This window comes from Thermothielavioides terrestris, chromosome 2 (genome assembly GCF_000226115.1).
Source record: "Thermothielavioides terrestris NRRL 8126 chromosome 2, complete sequence".
Classification (NCBI taxonomy): domain Eukaryota; kingdom Fungi; phylum Ascomycota; class Sordariomycetes; order Sordariales; family Chaetomiaceae; genus Thermothielavioides; species Thermothielavioides terrestris.
This window is the reverse complement of record NC_016458.1, coordinates 2,467,274-2,486,480: the sequence shown is the minus strand read 5'-3', so window position 1 is coordinate 2,486,480 and position 19,207 is coordinate 2,467,274. Positions and strand designations below refer to the sequence as shown.

The following is a 19,207-nucleotide window of genomic DNA, read 5'->3' as shown; positions in this document are numbered from 1 at the left end:
GATTCGTCCATCCAGCTCCCAATTCCCAACCGCGTTCGCTCTGAGTCACCATAGGCTCAACTGGACGATTTATTTCCCAACTCCCCCTCCTTCCTCTTCCTCTTTCTTTTCCGCCGTTGCGCACCACCATCTTGACACCGACTTCAGTCTTGACACCGACTGAGGTCGATAACCGCCGAACCTAGCAGATAGCGGGCCTCCAAAACGGAAACCACCATGGATCGGTGGTACAATCACATATGTGGCGTTTACTGCCTTGTGCCGGCACCTGGCCACTTCGCGCCATCTCGCCAGTACCTGCCACAGCTGACCCTCTCGGCCCACACCAAGATCGTCTCCTCGGCCAGCCGGACCACTCTCACCCAGACCTTTCTGAACCCCAAGCCGGAGCCGATCCCCGAGCTCAGGTACACGTTCCCTCTGCGCGATGGCGTGTCCGTCGTCGGCTTTGTCTGCACCATCAATGGCGACCGCATCATCCGTGGCGTCGTCAAGGAGCGTGAGGAGGCAAAGCGCACTTTCCAGGCTGCTGTCGACCGTGGCGAGACTGCCGGTCTCCTGGAGCAGCTGCCCGAGGCGAGCGACGTTTTCACCACCACGGTTGGCAACGTCCCAGCGAAGGCGACCATCAAAATCGACATCACGTACCTCGAGGAGCTCAGGCACGACGCCGAGCTCGACGGGGTCCGCTTTACCATCCCTACTCACATCGCTCCGCGATACGGCAGTTACCCTGGTCAACTGCTGCGGTCCAGTGACGTCGACAGCAGCGCCGGAATCCGCATTGTCGTGGACGTCGAGATGCCAAACGGCTCCAACATCAAGAGCGTCCAGTCGCCCTCACACCCCATCGCTGTCACGTTGGGCAACACTTCCACCGGAGCCTCGAGCGGTGCCGACATGTCTCTCCAGAAGGCATCGGCGACTCTGGCGCTAAACACCATGGAGTTGGACAAAGACTTCGTTCTCCTAGTTGCGGCAAACACCGGCAACCCGAGTGCGGTGCTCGAGACTCACCCGACCATTCCCAACCACCGAGCATTGATGGCCACGCTTGTGCCAAAGTTCTCCCTCCCTTCCAGTCGGCCAGAAATCGTCTTTCTCTGCGACCGCTCTGGATCCATGGGCCAAGGCAACAAGATCCCCAACCTCAAGTCTGCCCTGCATCTCTTTTTAAAGAGTCTGCCCGTCGGCGTCAAATTGAATATTTGCTCCTTCGGTACGAGCCACGAGTTTCTGTTTCCCGACGGCTCGCGGCCCTATGACGCGTTCACCCTCGAAGAGGCCACTCGCTACGTAAACACGTTCGCCGCGAACTTCGGCGGCACCGAGATTCTCCGCTCACTGAAGGACGTGTTCGGTAAACGCTACCGCGACATGGACCTGGAGGTCTTCCTGCTCACCGACGGCGACGTCTGGAATCAGAACGCCGTGTTCCGCTTGGTGAACGAGCAGGTCGCCGAGAGCAAGGGCACGATTCGCGTGTTCAGCCTGGGCATCGGCGGAGACGCCAGCCATGCGCTGGTTGAGGGCGTCGCGGCTGCGGGCAACGGCTTCGCTCAATTCGTGGGAGAGCACGAGAACATGAACAGCAAGGTGGTGCGGATGCTGAAGGCCGCGCTGACGCCCCATGTTTCCGACTACACATTGGAGATCAAGTACGGCAAAGAACCGGAGGTCGATACGAACGCCAGCACCGGCAGCAGCGACGATGACTTTGAGATTGTTGAAAAAGCCATGGATGCGCTGGCCCTTGACGTGCAGAATCCTGGCCAGACTCCTGAGCAGAAGGAGGCGCCGCCCAAAAAGCCAATTTCCCTATTTGACGAAAACGTCGACCTGGACATGGAGATGGCCGATGCGTCCGCCGCAGCCGGGGGCAGGTACTCCCACGTCCCGCCGGTGCCCGAGCCGAAGCTGTTGCAGGCGCCCTTCGTCATCCCGGCGCTCTATCCGTTCAGCCGCACCACCGTGTATCTGCTCCTCTCCCCCGATACGGCTCAAAAGCAGCCCAAGTCGGTCGTCCTCCGCGGCACGTCGCTCCACGGACCACTGGAGCTTGAGATCCCCGTGACGGTGCTCTCCGAGAGGGGCGAGACAATTCATCAGCTGGCCGCCCGCAAGGCCGTGAAGGAGCTGGAGGAGGGCCGCGGCTGGATTTACCACGCCAGGGACGCAACCCAGAGCCCCAGCCCACTGCTCAAGGACAGGTATCCCGGCCTCTTTTCCGATATGGTGGAGCGTGAGGCCGTCAGGCTGGGCGTTACCTATCAGGTCGGCGGAAAGTGGTGCAGCTTTGTCGCGATTGACCCGAACGACGAGGGCGCTACGAAAACTCCTATCTCCTCTGGCTTTCAGTTTGAGAAAGACAGCAGAATCCCTCCTGGTTGTAAGTCCCTGCAGCCCGGTGCTCCACGCTCCCCTGATGTCGCGCCCTGCCACGATATTAACAGCACTCCAGCCTCCTCGGCTCCCTTCCAGCACGGCATCCAGCAATGTAAGTCTCCCCGACTTCAACCTGCCGCCCGGTACCGTAGCCAGCTGAAACCGCTGACTCTTTCTCTCCCAGCCGTTCCGACGAGCTCGCTCTTTGGCGGCGCCCCGCAGGTTCTCGCTCAACAACCACAACAGCCAAGTCTATTTGGTGCCTCGCTCTCTCAGGGGCGCACTCCCCAAGGTTTCATGTCAAAACCAGCCGTTCCGACGAGCTCGCTCTTTGGAAGCAGCGCCAAGCAGGGTTTCGTTCAACAACAACATTCAAATCTATTTGGTGCCCCGCCCCCTCCAAGAGCCACTCCCCAAGGCTTCATGTCAAAACAGCCAGCCGTTCCGACGGCCTCGTTCTTTGGAAGCGGCGCCCCGCAAGATTCCATTCAACAACAACAACGACAAAACCCAAGTCTATTTGGATTGATGTCGAAGTCCCACTCGGCAGCTGCCCCAGCACCCCCGCCGCCACCACCAGCTGCCGGTGCCGCGTCTCGCACAAGTGCCTTATTCAGCCTGGGCATGTCCCAACCCGCCGCGCGCCGCGCACCGCCCGTCGCCAGAAACGACCTCCTGGACCTAGAACTCGGCCGGGAGCACGCCCCTGGCGCCACCGTGCTGGACGGCGCCGTCGAAGGCGACAACAACAACAACGCTCAGAAGGCCGACCAACACCGCCCAGCCACCGCCAGCTCCAGCGCCAGCGCCAGCGCCAGTGAAGGCGACAAGCTAGCGCAGCTCGTGGCGCTGCAGACCTTCACCGGCGCGTGGCGGTGGGACGAGGGGCTGCTAGAGCTGCTGGGGTTCCAGCGGCCCAAGTTTGTGGCCGCGCGCGCGGCGGCGGCGGACCTGGTCGGCGCGTCGGACCGGCTGGCCACCGCCCTGGTGCTGGCCTTCCTGGAGCTGCGGCTGGCCGACCGGCGCGACGAGTGGGAGATGCTCGCCGACAAGGCGCGCGAGTGGCTGGACGAGGACCTGCGGAATGGCGGGGTTTTCACCCTGGAGGTGTACTGTGAGAAGGCGAGGACCTTGCTCTTGTGCGGGGATGGGTCGATGTTGAAGTAGGCCGGTTGGGTTGGGTGGTAGGGGGTTGACTGGCTGGGTCTTGGAGTTTGGACGCGGATGGTATCTGCAGTTTACGGCTCTCTGCCAGGGCTTACCCTTATTAGCTACAGACTGATCTTGTAAGGGAAAAAGGGCCTTAGGACTCATGAAACCAACTTGGAGTCTTTCCGAACAACGAAACCCATGTAAAATCGAAGAAGGCGTTGGCAGGGCGTTTAGTGAGGTAACCAATCGATCAAATCATCCGTACACAGCGCCTCCTCGCTATTTAGGGCCCCCTTCCGGTCGTCTGGCGACCTGAGAGAGCCCGGACAGAGCCGATGGTCGGCAGAGGACAATTGTATGCCCCCTAGGCCTGCGTGGTTTGTGTCTGCTGGGAAGCGAACCCCAGCCTCGCCAGGAGGGCGGAGAAGAAAGTCTTGAGACCGGCAGGCAGGCGGCGGCGATGCCGACGACCCATTCGTCAGTGACCTGAAGGCCGGGCGAGATCATCAGCGGGCCGGCCAGGCCCTCGCCGCCGGCCTGTCCGTCCCGACTGGTTTGGCTTATGCTGGACCCAACGAGGGCCAAGGTCCAGGAATGTCCTGACAACAATCAAGTGTTTGGCGTAGCTCATCCGCTAGGTCGCGCTGACAACGGAAGCGGGAGACCATGCCTAAGGGGAACAGCGATCTTCGAGACGAAGCTTCGGAGTTGAAGTGCCGTGGCCCTGATATAGGTTATGAAATAGCCTCGGCGGTGACCCACGCCTTAAGATATTAGCTCTGACCTGTCAGAGAGGCGGTATAGATTTTGATGGTAGACAGTAAAGAAGGAAAGCGAAAGAAAAGAAACAAAAGAAGAAGAAAATATATAAAAAGAAGATAAGAAGAAAAGAAAACAAGAAAGAAGAAGAGAGCAAGAAGAAAAAAAAGGAGAAAAAAAAGAGGAGGAAAAAAGAGAAGGAAACCGAAGAGGAGAAGAAGAGAGTAAGCCAACTGAAGAGTTGAATTGAATCACCTTTAGAGCCTTTCAGTAAGTTCCTGAGTTCATTAAGCTTATTCTATTAATATCTATGTACAACCAGCTGTGTCTAAAACCATCGCCTTACTGCCTTCCGCGTCTCGCATCCATCCGTCTTCGTTGTACTGTACTCTCCCAACCTCTGCGCCAGAAATTCAGCAGTCCCCCCTCGAGAACATACATAGGTACAATTCACTATTTCCAACCCTTACATCTCCGCCTCTCCCCTTCTTGCCTGCTTGCGCCTTAACAATTGGCACCTAGGTCCTCTGAGTCACCGCCACCGGCCCTGATAGCAGCCCCGCACTCGTCTATTTCGCGAAGAGGACGCTCTCATCCCGGTCGTGAACGCCGCTGTCCATGAGAATAAACGGCGACGCTAGATCAGAGGTGGTTAGGCATGGCTGCGTTTTACCATTGAGGGCCCAGCGCCAGTGAAAATCGACATCGCCCTACAAAGGGGGCTAACGCGCGTGTGTTCTGCTCTAATTCATCTCCACCATGCGTTCCGGCCCGGGGCATCTCTGCCGGAACTCAGAGGCCGAAAATAGCTTCAGCGATGTGACACACTTTTAGTGTTCTTGGGGGAGTGATGGCGGGGGCGTGCTAGGGAGGACTGGATTCATGGCCTGTCTATACTACATTTACGTCGGAATTACGACCTATGTACCTATGTACATACAGCATTACGTCCCACTGAAATTGGATTTCCTAGGGGCTTAATTCGGAGCAGCTGGCGTTGTTGTCTGGCAAGTGAGGGATGCTTTGCAAGGTCGAGCTGTTTTGATGCCTGCGCAGAGGCCATGAACCTTGGAAGTGCCACTACACTAACTACCAGGAGCAAAATAGCAAGGGGCCCAGAGCGTCGGCGTTGTTAGATGTCCGAGGACCGGATGTAACGATGGTGCCCGAAGACGGGATGCAGGCAGCGAATTCAAAGCCAGTACGAAGTTGTTACGCACTATCTTAATTTTCTGGCGTGGATCTTAGTGCGTTCTCTCTTTCCGCACACTTCGTTTGTTTTCTGCTTCTGCTCTTCTTCTTCTCATTGCTCAATTGTACACCTAGTTGTCCACAGCGCAACAATGCACAGGTAGTTGTCGTTGACAAGCTCTCTCCTCGCCGGCTAAACCCGCTTGTCCACGGCATCATGTTGTCCTCAGAGCAGGAAAAGGAGGCCGGACTCCCTCCGGCAGCGCCAAAGGATGGCGAACCGCCAGCTGATACTATCCCGACGAGTTCGGACGAAAAGGCAACCGCCACGGCTCAGAATCAGGGGAACACCACACTGGAAATGGTCTACCCCTCAGGTCTGAAGCTGGCGCTGCTGATGACCTCGACCTTCATCTCTATGTTCCTGGTGGCCCTGGTACATACGCTCCTTTGCTACCATTTTTTCTGTTCTGACTCACATGGCGCCAGCTAACGAGCCCACCTGGATGTATGTGTAGGACCGCCTCATCGTCTCGACCGCCATTCCCCAGATCACAAACGAGTTCACTTCGGCGGGCGACATCGGCTGGTACGGCACAGCATACCTGCTCACCAGCTGCGCCTTCCAGCTGGTGTTTGGGAAGCTGTACACCGTGTTCGCCGTCAAGACCGTCTTCCTGGGCTCGATCGTCCTGTTCGAAGTCGGGTCGGCCGTCTGCGGCGCCGCTCCGAACTCCATCGCTTTCATCTTCGGGAGGGCCATCGCGGGCGTGGGACCTGGTGGGATTTCGGCTGGGATTGTGCGACTCTCTCTTTTCGTCCCCTCTTGGTTCCATTTTTCCTTCCTGCTGTTGTCTGCAGGGCTTGGTCTGGGTGATTTGCGTACTAATCCCGCGGCCATTAGATCGTCATTATTACCTATGCGGTTCCGCTACAGCAGCGGCCCCAGTACCAGGGTTTCTTTGGTGCTGTCTTCGGCGTCTCGTCGGTGTTGGGCCCTCTTGTTGGTGGCGCTTTTACCACGAACGTCACTTGGAGGTGGTGTTTCTACTTGAACCTGCCCTTTGGCGGCGCCGTGATATTGTTCGTCTTCCTCCTGCTCCATATTCCTGAGAGGCCCGAGACGAAGGTCCCCCTCAAAGAGAAGCTCCGACAGCTGAACGCCATCGGCCTCGTCTTCCTCCTTCCCGGAGTCGTCTGCCTGTGTCTGGCCCTTCAATGGGGTGGCACTATATATGCTGTGAGTAAAGTCTTCGGCCCAGTACGTCAGATCCAAAAGGATGACACGTTGTTTAGTGGAGCGAGGGGCGGATTATCGCACTACTTGTGCTCGCATTTGCGCTCTTGATCGGCTTCGCCTTGGTGCAGATTTGGAAACCCACACAAGCTACGGTTCCGCCTCCCATTATTTCTCAGCGTAGCATCGCCTCCGGGTTCTTGGTCAGCAGCTGTGTCGGTTCGCACATGATGTTAATCGGTAAGTCGTGTCAGATTCCCTGCAAGCACGGCCGTGGTGTTCTGATACAGGGACGTAAGTATACTACCTCCCAATCTGGTTCCAGGCCATCAAGGGCGACTCGGCTGTCAGCAGTGGCATTCACATTCTCCCAATGGTGATTCCGCTGGTGGTCGCTTCCATTGTCACGGGCATCCTAGTTTCCCGCATCGGCTACTATACACCATTCATGATATTCGGCGTCTGCCTCACGGCTGTCGGCGCTGGGCTCTTCACCACGTTTGACGCGACTGCGACCTCGAAGGGCAAGTGGATCGGCTACCAGATCCTTTACGGCTTCGGTATCGGAACTTCCGCTCAGGCCCCGAATATGGCGGCGCAGACGGTGCTGCCTCGCGTCGACGTGGCAATTGGCGCGTCGGTCATGTTCTTCGGCCAGCAGCTTTTCGGTTCCGTCTTTACGACGGTCGGACAGAACGTGCTCGACAACCAACTGGCTAACCGCCTTGCCAGTATTGTTCCGGGCATCAACCCCAAGTTGATCCAGGGGTCGGGCGCCACCGAGCTCCTTCAGCACATCCCCCCCTCGTCCTACGCCGCGGCGTTAGTCGCTTACAACGACTCACTGCGCGTATGCTTCCGGGTCGCCCTCATCATGGCCTGCCTGTCCATCCCTTGCGCCCTCGCAATGGAATGGCGTAGCGTCAAAAAGAAGCCCCAGCCGCCAAACGACGGTGGTGACGGCGCGAGGGCAGCTGAGGAGGGCAAGCAAGAGAAGGCCAGCGCTTGAACGTTCGCTCTTTCAAAGGCAGGTAAACATCTGCTTGGGCTGCTTTTCATGTTCCAGGCCTAGTTATGTGCCGGACCCGGAGAGGCGTGTACGCTAAATGTCGCACTCCATTCAATCCTCTTGCCACGACTGTATAGTAGCATAGAACGGATCTCCGCCCTCGGGAATTTCGATTCTGTTGATGACACTTGAGTGCGACACCCCCACGTTGATGAATCGTCCGCTGACGGCGACTGAACGCGCAGCTTTGCGCTGTCTCGAACACTTAGGTATGCCAACGGAAGAGTGCGTCAAGGCGTTACCTGAGGACGGTGCATGGCTCGCTCAAGTGAGATAGTCAACCGACGCCGCAAACGGCAGCAGCGAGCACAGCACCTTCAACGCCTTCTCCCGCACCTGTTCGTCGGGATACCTGGCCACCTCTTTCAGCAGGAACGGCCTGCCCGTCGCCTCGTCCACGCCCACGGCCTCCCACACATCGGCGCCGCCCTCGACGACGAGAAACCTCAGCCCCTTCTCCCCAACCCCCGCTCGCACAGCTGTGCACAGCGGTGAGGACCCCGGCGGATCGTGTCGGCCCGTGGCGTCCGCCTTGCCCTCGCGCAGGAGCACCTCGAGGCTCCGCAGCAGCGTGGCCTCCATGGTTCCGCCCATGTTGAAGAGCAGGTAGCCCAGCGGGGTGTCGTCGTCGACGTCGCGGACGTCGACCCCCTCGGGCCAGTGCCGGACGAGCGTGCGCAGGATGTCCTCGTCGGGCTTCCAGACGGCTTGGTGGAAGACGGTGAAGCCGTGCTTGTTGACGTGGCGCAGGTGGGGCTCGAACATGGGCTGCTCGCACAGGAAGCGCACGACGGCCGCGCGGCCGCCGTACGCCGCTTCGCCAATAGACTGATGCACCTGGAGGGACAGGGCCCGGGCGTAGTCCGGACCCGGCGCCAGGAGCGCGTCGCGGAGGTCTGGGTCCGCGGCCGCCGCGGAGCAGAGTCTCTTGATCAACACCAAGCACCCGCGCCGAGCGGCCCGCCGAAGCATGTCGTTCGCTTGGGTGAGGAGGCCCTCGCGGGCCTGGTCGATCACGAAGTCGAAGAGCGCTGCCCAGTCGCTTGCCAATGCATCGTCGTCCGGCGCGTCGGGCCATTGGAAAACGTCTATTGCCATGAACAGAAGCCTGCAGCAGCACAGGATCGGCCGCAGGTCCTTGTGCCGCGCCAGATCATGGAGGGTCCGCACGTCGGCTCTTTTGATCAAACGCCGGGCCGCCGTCCACGCCGAATCTCGGGCGAGAACCGAACTGTCGAGATCGAGCTCGAGAAGGTCGGCTGCGGATCCCGCAGGTCCGAAGATGGCGGCGACGGTGAGCGGGTCAAGGCTTGACATGTCCTCAGGGAACTCTCGCTCTGGGGCGGAGGAACACGATGGCCTCTGCCATTGCTCGACCCAGTTCTCTAGCCGCCGGGAACCTTTGCGACACAGCGCTGCGAGCTGCCGAGCACTGGGCCGTCGTCCTGCTGGCGCGGCGGCGTAGTGGCTCGTCCAGTAACTGGCGGCGTAGGCGAAGAAGGGTCCGAAGCCACGCTCGGATGGGTCGAAGCCGGAGGGCGTCGGGCCCTCGGCGTCCGCCTGCTCGTCCGCCTCGTCGTCGAACATGCCGCCGAAAGCGGACAGCCCGGTCTCGCTAAACTCTTGGGCGGGCGCCGGCAAGAGGCTGCTCTCCTCGCACTCATTGAAGAGAAGATATTTGACGCAGCGCTGCAGCAGATTCGCTTCCAGCTCGCCGGCGCGCTCCTCATCTTCGTTGTCTTCAGCCGAATCCCATTGGAGAGGCGGGGCGGCGAGAATGAGCTCCCTGAGAGACTGGTGGACCAGGCGCAACCGCGGACTCTTCCCCCCCTTGCCGTCGGCAACGCTGATGAAGGGACGGCCAATGTCGACCACGCTGAGGAAGGGACGGCCGATGTCGACCACGTCGACGCTGTGAGCAAGGCGGTCCAGCTCGGCAAGAGTTGCCTTGTCCTTGCCGATGGGGTTGACGACGAAGATGGCAAAGAGGAGCTCCTCTCGGGTGAGGGGCCGTCGGGCAACGGCGAGGAGCTCGAGCGCGAGCCGCAGAAGGGTCTTATTTTGCTTGATCCCCTTGCAGCGCTTGGCGAAGAGTCTCCCGTACAGCTCGGCGAGGCGCTTGGATGAAGGCAGCTGGGCCAGGGCATTCTCGAGGCCCTCATCGTTGTCGATGCGACACTCGGCGATGTACTCGGCTGCGAGGCGCAGCCAGATGGCAGAGCCGTCGGCCCTCTCGGCAAGCACATCCACGATTTTTGAATAGAACGGGGAGTGCGGGTAGCGTTCGCCGACGTGATATGCCGCGATGGCCCTGTCTCTGTCTCGAGATGAACGCATCTCCACCCTGGTCAGCCCTGACGGGAGGGCTGCCTCGATGGCGGCGTCGTATCGCGAAGAAACGAAGACTTTCAGGCGGGCATTGCTGTCGAACAGGTCCTGAAACAAGGAGAGCAGTTGCTTCCGACAATGGGCCTCGCATTCGTCGAGTGCGTCCAGCACCAGGAAGACGGGAGACTTGGAGGAAGAGATGATGTCGTGCAAGAGCCCACGCAGCTTCTCAGGGGATTGCGTGGGGTTCACGCGGCTGACAAGGCTCGTGTCCTTGTACCATTTCGCGAAGAAGCGCTTCAGCTCGGGCTTCTGGTTTAGGAACTGTCGCAGGATGCTGCGGTAGATGGTCCCGAGCTGGGCGGCCTCGTGCTCGTCTTTGCAGTAGTAGACGCACAGCGTGCGGCCCGGCTGGGTCAGGGTGTCTGCGACGAAGGCTGTGGTCATGGTCTTGCCCGTGCCCATGTCGCCAAACAAGGCGAAGATGTTGGAGTCGCGCGCGTTGAGCAGCCAGTACGCGAAGGCGTCGGTGGCCGGGAGCCAGCGGCAGGCCTCGTCGGTGCGCTCTTCAAGCTTGGCGTGGTAGGACCATTCGTATTCCGCGTTGCGCTCTAAATTGTCTCGGACTGGCAACCCGTCTCAGTAACTGCGTGTTTTTCCTCGCGCGCGCCGGACAAAGAAAGGAGGCTCACTCAAGGTGTCCACCAGCTCATCTTTGATCTCTTGAATTGAGGCAAAGTTCTCGGCCTCAACTAGTTTGGAGAGAAGGGCCATATGCGTGTTAAAGGACGAGGTAATGTCGGCCACGGCGGGCCGCAAAACTTCGAGCGCCGTGTCTAGAAAGAACCGGGACTCCTCAAACAGCACCACCATTTTCAGGTAGAATCGCAAGAGATCTTTATATATGTTGACCAATGCCTATCACGTGGTCAGCGGAGGGACGGTTGCAGAGAAGTGGGAGAAGCGTACATTGTATATCTCGGCTAGTGGTCCACCATCTCGTGCGACCTCGGCGCAGCGGTCGATGGCTGGAATTATTTCAAGAAAACCTGCAATGTCCTTTGTCATATCCTCAAAGCGTCCGCAAATGCCAATGGCAACCTGCAATCCATCAGCTTAGATCCATCCGCTTGGCTTATGAAATGGACACGTACCGAGGCAACACCTTTGACGAGCCCAAGGGCCGTGCCCACCGCGGGCTCCGTGCTGGTGAAGGGGCTGATAAAGTCGATCATGGTGTTTAGCCGTTCAAGGTAAGGCCTCACAGCCTTCATCCCTCTCCGCAGATAAGATTGCTGCTCGTGCTGTTGGTCTGCTTGATTCAGCTGTTGGAAGAGGCTCCGCAAGGTCTCCTGCTTCGTCAACTTCGCCTTTTGGTCTTCGGAGAACGAGGATAGGGCGCGCTGGTAGGCAGACTCTGGAAGCTCCTCCGCTTTGCCGTCAAACTCGAGCGCCTCGGCGACAGCCTGCTGATCACCGCTCGTCCGAGGATCCGCCTGGTTTGCGGCAGACGCTGGTTTAGCGGCAGACGCTGGTTTTGCGGCAGATGCTGTCTCATTTTCATTCCCAGCTTGCACACGGCTCGGGGACGGCGATGGTGGTCTTGACCGCGAGAACAACCTGCGAATGCGGTCTCGTCGGCGTTCCGGCTGGGGGAGTCGGTCAGCGGAGAGGTTGCGAAGTGGGTGTGACACAGTAAATACAAGTAATCAAGACCCAAACCCAACCTTCAATAACCCCTCCCCGGGGGCATCCCCACGATGAAAGAGAGGCATATGAAATAACGGTGTGACAGCCCGGCCCGAGCGGATCGCAGGGCTGTCTTTGTCAGCTGGCCTGTGAATTGTTGTTGGGTAAGTTGTGTCTCGTCGATGCCACACCTTTGCCCTTAGGTGTTGAGAGTTCGCTGCCTAATAAAAGTGGGTCTAAGCGAGCCACACCTACCCGTGCAGAAACGCATCGGCGACCACTCTGCCTGTTTCCAGGCTTCATCGAATCATCGTGTGCGAACCACGGAGTGTAACTGTCGCTTAGGTTACTCACTTTCAGGGGCAATTTGGGCGCCCCCAAACTCTCGAGCGCCCCCATTTGGGGGCGCCCCGCAGAGATTCCAGGCCATCTATACTGCGTTTTCGGCCCCAAACCGCCGCAACAGTAGGAGGTAGTCTCTGTGTGCTTCCGAATCGGACTCTGCAAGTGTCCTCTCCTTCGAGCCACATAACGACTGGCTGTGGAATCATTCCACAGCTCTACGGTCCATACCTGGGTATGTGCGGGTTGTATGCCGTTGGATAGCGCGACTTCAGCTTTTGACATTTTCCAGGCAAACGGGACGTACAACTTAGCGCCGAACGCAACATAAACTGCCCTATATTCCGTCGAACATGTCAGTCATTAACAGTGTTATAACGCCGGTCTGTGCGAGCTCAGGCTTAACGTCTTGCAAATAAACCTGGGAAATACCGGAACGCGACATGATCTCCATCCCACGGTATCACCCCTGCTTAGCCCCCACCAGCGTTCTATTTCAAGCCTTCTTTTTGCGCGGTGTATCAATCAACAGCCAGCAAGCTGTCTTCAGTTCTCATCTCGTAACGAAGGCGAAGTTCCACGGCATTGCGGCTGCAAATTTGGGTCAGAGAGAGTTGAAAGGCACGGGTCCCAATGGATCCGCAACCATCGCATGCCTGCGGTGACAATCCAGCTCCGCCGGAGGCCCAGCCTCAGGAGAAGCACGGCGAGAACGGCGGCAGCAACGCAAATCCTGATCAGGAGGCCCAGCTGCCATCCGGCCATGCGGACGCCGCCACAAATGCCAACGGCAACAAGAAGTCTCTCGCATTCCACCTGAGCTTCGTCGGCATCGCACTGGTTGCCTTTCTGTTTTCTCTCGATGCCACCACTCAGGCAGTGGCACTTCCCGTGAGTTCCGGCTCGCTCGGAAGAGCAGGCAGCACCCCCGGCTGACCTCAGCTCGCCGCAGGTCATCGCCGACCAGCTCGGCGGCACCACGCTGCAGTCCTTCTGGGCAAACATCGGGTACTTGCTGTGCGTCGTCGTCACCCAGCCGCTGTACACGGCCGTCTCGGACGTCTTCGGCCGCAAGCCGACGCTCTACTTCGGCCTCGTGCTTTTCGCCGTCGGCTCGCTCGTCTTCGCCGTCGCCCGGGGCATGATCACCGTCGTCGCCGGGCGCGTGCTCCAGGGCATCGGCGGCGGCGGCATGGACCTGATGGCCGAGGTCATCGTGGCCGACATGACCACCCTGCAGGAGCGCTCCCTCTACCTCGGCCTGCTCGCCATCCCCACCGCCGTCGGCAGCATCCTGGGCCCGACCCAGGGCGCCCTCTTCACGACCAACGTGTCCTGGCGCTGGATCGGCTGGTTCAACCTGCCGATCCTGGCCGCTGCCTTCTTGCTGCTCCTCTTCTTCCTGCGCCTGCGCCCGGTGGACAGCTCCATCGCGATTAAGCTCAAGCGTGTCGACTGGGCCGGGGCCGGGCTCTCCCTTGTGGGAGTTGCCCTCCTCGTCGTGCCCCTCAGCTGGGCCGGTGCCCTGTACCCTTGGAAGTCGTGGGAGACCATCGCCCCCCTGGTTGTGGGGATACTGCTTGTGCTTGCCTTCTTGTTGTACGAGTTCAAGGTGCCCAAAGCGCCCATCTTCCCTCTCCGCCTCTTTCGCTCTCGGACGGCCAATCTAACCCTCCTTGGCAACTTCATCCAGGGCGCCTCGCTCTATTCGCTGCTGCAGTACTTGCCACTTTTCCTCCAAGCCGTCACTGTCAACACAGCCCTCGGGTCTGCCATCAAGCTGCTTCCCACCAGCGTCACGAGCGTCGTGTTTGCCGTTGGCGGCGTGATCATGGTTGGCGTCATTGGAAAGGGATACCGGTGGCCCATCCGGGCGTACTGGCTCCTTCTCACACTGGGCAGCGGCCTCCTAGGCCTCTCGGGTGTGAACACGCCCACCAGCATGCTGCTGGGTCTGCCGGTCCTCTGGGGCGCAGCAATCGGCGCGCTGATGCGTCTTCTGGTGAGAAACACGGCCCAAGAGACGCCAAAATATTCGAGCCAGATGACTGAGATTGTCGATAGCACCTCCCCATGCAGGCCAGCGTGTCCGATGTCAACGACACAGGCCTCGTCATCGGCCTGCTTCTGGTCATTCGCCAGCTAGGCGGCGTCGTCGGCCTCGCGCTCTCCTCCACCATCTTCAACAGCGTCTTCACCTCGTCCATCAACCACCTGGAGCTTCCAGACTCCCTGGCCACCGTGCGGGATGCCAGCCAGGCCATCGCCTTCATTCCGCAGCTCAGAAGCTTGAACGTCCCCGCCGACGTCCTGGGGCCCGTTTTGCAGGCTTACGCAGCGTCCATGCGCGCCGTCTTCTACACCATGACGGGCTTAAGCGCGGCCGGGTTGTTTACCTCGCTTTTCATCGAGGACGTCAGCCTCAAACGGACGGAGCTGGGCCGGCAGCGGTTCGAACACTGACGGGTCTCATGAACCAATAAATGCGTTGACTAAACTGTTCCAACTGCCACTCAATGACCATCTACCTACCTACTTATAGAGATCTGCAACACGAGGATCAAGATAATTAATGTTAATCTCAATCACATAAGCGCAAATGTCACAGCGCTGCCGGCAAAGACAGAGCCATTGAAGCATGTAGTCTATGATTACCTTAAGACATGTTGGAACCGCTGCGCGGGTTTCAGCCTGTTACTCGTGGTGGTGAACACCTTTGAGCAACCTTTTCGGCATTTGATAGACATCTCCGTCGCGTGAGAGCTTCCCTTGTGGGCTTTCAAGCCTTCCTGAGAGACTGAGGCTTGTGCTCGGCGACGGGGCCCTTGCCCGGTCGTGGGAGGCCCGCTAAAGACAGCGTCCTTACCCGGTCATTGGACGCGGTAGTCGCTATAGCAGAACTATACCATGGGGTTAGAGTTCGCAATTGCAATTAGGCTGTAGAGTTCGTGGGTATAGGGCGACTCGTCGAAAAACATCAGGTCCGGCTTGGACATCCCCTTAACGTGGTTGCTGGCCACTACTAGGGTTGTTGCGACGAAGTCGGCAGCGCCGAAAGTGTCGCGGCACCGGTTGTATGTACACGTAACGGCGGAAGCGCAGGGGGATGACATCGTTGTTTTCCCAGAGCTCCCGTTCCAAGAAGTTGATGAGCTCCTCGTACTTGGTCACTTTGTACTGGTCGTAACGCCATCCGCAGCCTACTGTAGCTGACGACCGCCCGAGCCAGCGAGCCGCCTCCCGACTCCCGCCGAAGTCTCCGACGGCTTTTGCCATCTGGGCTTCGGCCTGGCTCGGCCATCTCACTTCCCTGACTCTGGCTCGGTCTTGGGCTAGCTCGGCCCTTACTGAGGCAATATCCTCAATGGCTAGGACGCAACATACACAGCCTCGAGCTCGGCTTCAGCCTGGAGAATATGGAACCCCCCTGATCCAGATCCGCGGCCTCCAATAGGATAACTCTTGGCGCTGTCCAAGTAATCCTGGGGGAGCGCATTAACGCTTTCCTGGTCCACCTCGGAGAAGCGCAACTGTTGTTGTACTGACTTCACCTAAGCCGCGGATGAGGGGACAGCAGCAACGGAAGACGGCGGCTACCCTTATATTACATGTACTGAATGTGTATTCAGGTGAGCTTTCTAGCCGCCGGCGACCAACTTAGCAGCCGCGGCAGCCTTGGCTATCTCGTCCGCGAGCGAGACACTGGTCTGGTACGCCTTTCGCGTTCCCGGCACGTCTTTATGATCGCGGTTCCACTCCACCACCTCCTGCACCATGCCCTCCAACGTCGTCAGCACGCCCGTATATCCAAGCCCACCTTCGCTCACCGGCCGGCTCGCCTCCGCGTTGGACGCCACGAGGTGCGTGCAGATGGAGAATATGCCCGGTTTCAGATGCTTCACGTCGCCGGTGAGCTCGGGGAGCAGACGGCCCACGAATGGGTACTTGACGCGCAACAGGGAGTACCACTCGATGGGGTACGACTTAGGTCAACAATACGAGTTAGTTCTTCCCCTATTCGGGACATTTGGAGAAACTCGGGAGCAAAGGAACTGTCTCGGGAGCAACTAAGAGCTACCCGAGACCGTATTCGGCAAAAGAAAGATCGGGTTTGACGGACCAGCAAGACCATGACGACGGGCGAGAGGGAGAGGATGCGGAACGGCGTGACGGCCAGAGTCTGCACGAGAAAGTACAGATCACTGTAGGTAATTGGGGGGTTGGGGTCAGTGACGACGAACGGGCGTCCCGCCTGCGGGCGCGAGGCCGAGTCCTCCGCAGCGAGGATGGCCTCGAAGTCGAGATGGGCGACGGCCACGTTGATGCCGTGGACGAAGCTTTGGACGATATGGGAGGTCCACCTGGTTGAGGAGTCAGCGCATAGACTCTGGTGACAAGGACGGGGGTGGCTCAAACGTTGGGAGGACAGCGTTTGCCAGCGCCCCGCCGACGGTGTTGTCGGTGGGATTGCCATAGACTCCGTTGGCGGGGCGGATGCAGCCGGTGCGGAGCTCCTTGGAGTTCGCCGCGCACACAATCCTCTCGGCAGCGGCTTTCGAGGCGGGATAGTTGGCGAAGAACTGCTCGTGCGGCCGGAGTGGCTCGAAGAAGTCCTTCACGTCCAGGACCTGCCAGAAGTGGCGTGGCCAGCAGCTCCCGCCGCCGTTCGACCACAGTCTCCAGGGGGGCACAAACAACTCAACCGGCCGGATGCTGATGCTGCCGGACGTCGTGGAGACGAGCACGTCAGCGCCGGCCCGCCGCGCGGCGTCGACCACGTTCTGGGTGCCCGTTACGTTGACTGCCTCGCAGAAGCCATAGACAAGCTTAGAGCGGTCCGAGGGAACGATAACGGCGGCCGTGTGGAACACAGTCAGAGGCAGTTTCGCTATTGACGGATCCCAGGGCTTCCTGAACGCCTTGTCCGTCGCCTCGGCCGACGAGATGTCGGTCTGGACGAAATCGACTTCCGAGGCCGGTCCGTGGCTCATGTCGGCTCGGTTGGGGGGCCGGAAGTCGACGATACGGATGGCCTCTGGAGGGGTGCCCCGCTCAAGGAGCTGCAGGACAATGTAGCCTCCCACAAGACCTAGGCCATCCTGTTAACCTACTTGGTGGAGAGACGTCGTCAAGTTCCTCGGTCCGGGGGAACGAGAAGCTGCGCCTAGCGGCGGGGGTTGCGGGGCGCAATTTCGGCCCAGGGGGGTGGAGGCCGCAGTCGGGACTCGCGAGCGACGTTCTAGGTGAACTTACCAGAGCCGCCGGTGACGATGTAGCGTCTATCGAGCTTCGGCGGGATGCGTGTGGCATAGCTGCCGGTTGTGACCGGGCGGTTTTCCATCCGCCGGTAAGTGTCAAAGAGTAGGTCTTTCGTCCATCGCGTTGGCGTCAACTTCCGGACCTCGTCGGGGGTGCGGAGCAGCAACTGGTTGAGACGGATTAAATAACAGGCCAGCAACAACACCACAATCGCGACGGCCGTTGGCATGGGCGGCCATCCCGTGAGGTCCATCTTCTTGTGGTGTCACGTTGCGTTGGCCTTCCGAGTCAATCGCGATTTCGGGAGGGAAAAAGAAGAGACCCGACGGTTCCGAGTTCCAGCTGAGGGCTCACCCGAGCAGTGGAGCAGACGTCTGTGCGCTTGCCTAGCGGGCAACCTCCAAGGGTGGCTGCTTGGTGTGAGGGCATTGGCCCCTGAATACAGAAAGGATGACGCTACCGCGCAGATAGCGTATGATTGCCTCCTCCTTACCCCCTGTGCGAAAAACGGTCACCGCTGTACAACCTATTGGCAACCTCGCAATACCTTCTATCTTGCAGGACAACGCGTGGCGGCCATTCACCTTCGAAGCGGGCTGGTGCCAACGGTGCTAAGAAGCAACGGGGGTTCTCGGAACCTGGGATTTGAATGCATGCTCGCGACGTCGTTGGCTTCCGGCCCGTGACTGTGGGCTCAGGCTTGGTGTCGGCGTCTGACATATCTGTCAAATTGGACAGCCATTGACGACGTCTTCCAGCCGGCCTTCTCGGCCGCTATTCTCGTCACCGAGCCCAAGGGCCGAAAGCAGGTCAGAGCCACGAGCAGTTACCGAGAGTCACACAGCCTCCCTCATTCCGCTCAGAAACTCCAAAATCCCGTCTGGACCCTGCTTCCTCGAGGTTGCGGCAGGCGCGCTGTATCCCGTCCACCTATAGTACATTTCCACCATCTATCATTTCCTGCTTCCCGAATCATGTTCCCTTTTCGAGCGCACGTCATAGGGAAGATCGAACAAACTGAGGTCTGTCGTCTCGCGCTCCCTGCGAGGCAGCCGTCCTGCATCTTCACGCCCTCCCTTCCCGCAGCAACGTTTGATTCTCACTCGCCGATGATGTCGGGCCCGATGACAGCAGTCTCCTTCCGGCGTTCTGGGCTGGATGTTCATAGGTCACTGGAAACTCGGTATGTTCTTGGCCCACGTCTGGACGTAGACCGAGTCGGGCATCGACCGCAGGCAGGAGAAGGCGACGCCGATGATTGTGAGCCGCGCTGCACAGTACAAGAACCCCGCGACGAAGATGAGGCCCGTGTTGAACCAGCCTGGTATGATGGGCCGGCGCGGGTAGACGTCGACCCATGCGTCGTCAACGATGCGCTTCGGCGCACGGCCGAGCAAGACAAACGGCAGGTAGTACAACTGCGACTCGAAAGAAGCAGGGAAGACCATATGAGAATCCCGCAGTAGACCCTGTCCCTCCTGCGCTTTGTCGACTTCCATAACTAGCCTGCCCATCACGAAATGGCTACCATCGGATCGGGCGAAGACATCTCGGTAGTGTGTCCGGTTGCGTGTGTGGCCGTTGTCTCTGCTCCCCTCCAGACGCTCAAGTACCAGCCGGGCATCCTGGGCCTTCCGGGCTGCGTGTTGCTCGTCCACAGCATCAAATCCTGCAGTTCCTGATTCAAGTTTCTCCAAGGCCTTGATGAGCTCGCGCAGTGCCATTTGAAGGTAGGCAACGAACTTCTCCGGGTCGCCCTAGCCCCGATGCAGGTGCAATGACGGCAGCGCCAGCAG

General features: G+C 59.2%; 6 protein-coding genes across 6 annotated transcripts; 3 read left to right on the top strand and 3 right to left on the bottom strand.

The window, feature by feature from the left end:
* Positions 1-216: 216 nt before the first annotated feature.
* Positions 217-3,552, top strand: THITE_2045058 (uncharacterized protein; the record flags this gene model as incomplete). The annotated part of the gene is made up of 2 exons (XM_003651806.1): positions 217-2,635; positions 3,170-3,552. The coding sequence occupies 2 exons, from the start codon at positions 217-219 to the stop codon at positions 3,550-3,552; spliced, it is 2,802 nt and encodes a 933-aa protein (XP_003651854.1).
* Positions 3,553-5,848: 2,296 nt separating this feature from the next.
* Positions 5,849-7,733, top strand: THITE_119631 (uncharacterized protein; the record flags this gene model as incomplete). The annotated part of the gene is made up of 5 exons (XM_003651805.1): positions 5,849-5,923; positions 6,006-6,287; positions 6,392-6,727; positions 6,784-6,964; positions 7,024-7,733. 5 exons carry the CDS (start codon positions 5,849-5,851, stop codon positions 7,731-7,733), a joined length of 1,584 nt encoding a protein of 527 aa, XP_003651853.1.
* Positions 7,734-8,057: 324 nt separating this feature from the next.
* THITE_2149928 (uncharacterized protein) lies at positions 8,058-11,941 on the bottom strand (the record flags this gene model as incomplete). Its single annotated transcript, XM_003651804.1, has 5 exons — positions 11,825-11,941; positions 11,276-11,770; positions 11,091-11,222; positions 10,814-11,039; positions 8,058-10,747 (listed from the first exon to the last, which is right to left on the bottom strand). Exons 2-5 carry the CDS (start codon positions 11,393-11,395, stop codon positions 8,058-8,060), a joined length of 3,168 nt encoding a protein of 1,055 aa, XP_003651852.1. The 5' UTR covers positions 11,396-11,770; positions 11,825-11,941.
* An 844-nt stretch (positions 11,942-12,785) lies between these two features.
* Positions 12,786-14,615, top strand: THITE_2143224 (uncharacterized protein; the record flags this gene model as incomplete). The annotated part of the gene is made up of 3 exons (XM_003651803.1): positions 12,786-13,043; positions 13,105-14,154; positions 14,217-14,615. 3 exons carry the CDS (start codon positions 12,786-12,788, stop codon positions 14,613-14,615), a joined length of 1,707 nt encoding a protein of 568 aa, XP_003651851.1.
* Positions 14,616-15,662: 1,047 nt separating this feature from the next.
* THITE_2112596 (uncharacterized protein) lies at positions 15,663-17,710 on the bottom strand. Its single transcript, XM_003651802.1, has 4 exons — positions 17,406-17,710; positions 16,569-17,241; positions 16,273-16,513; positions 15,663-16,135 (listed from the first exon to the last, which is right to left on the bottom strand). Exons 1-4 carry the CDS (start codon positions 17,638-17,640, stop codon positions 15,791-15,793), a joined length of 1,494 nt encoding a protein of 497 aa, XP_003651850.1. The 5' UTR covers positions 17,641-17,710; the 3' UTR covers positions 15,663-15,790.
* An 870-nt stretch (positions 17,711-18,580) lies between these two features.
* On the bottom strand, positions 18,581-19,135 carry THITE_152995 (uncharacterized protein; the record flags this gene model as incomplete). Its single annotated transcript, XM_003651801.1, has 1 exon — positions 18,581-19,135. The coding sequence occupies one exon, from the start codon at positions 19,133-19,135 to the stop codon at positions 18,581-18,583; it is 555 nt and encodes a 184-aa protein (XP_003651849.1).
* Between the last annotated feature and the right edge of the window lie 72 nt (positions 19,136-19,207).

Excerpts from the sequence above, each read along its gene's own strand:
- THITE_2112596 (XM_003651802.1), bottom strand. The coding sequence starts at position 17,640 with ATGCCAACGGCCGTCGCGATTGTGGTGTTGTTGCTGGCCTGTTATTTA. Across the intron at positions 17,242-17,405 it reads CATCGTCACCGGCGGCTCTG|GTCTTGTGGGAGGCTACATT; the intron begins GTAAGTTCACCT and ends AGGATGGCCTAG. Across the intron at positions 16,514-16,568 it reads GCAAACGCTGTCCTCCCAAC|GTGGACCTCCCATATCGTCC; the intron begins GTTTGAGCCACC and ends CTCCTCAACCAG.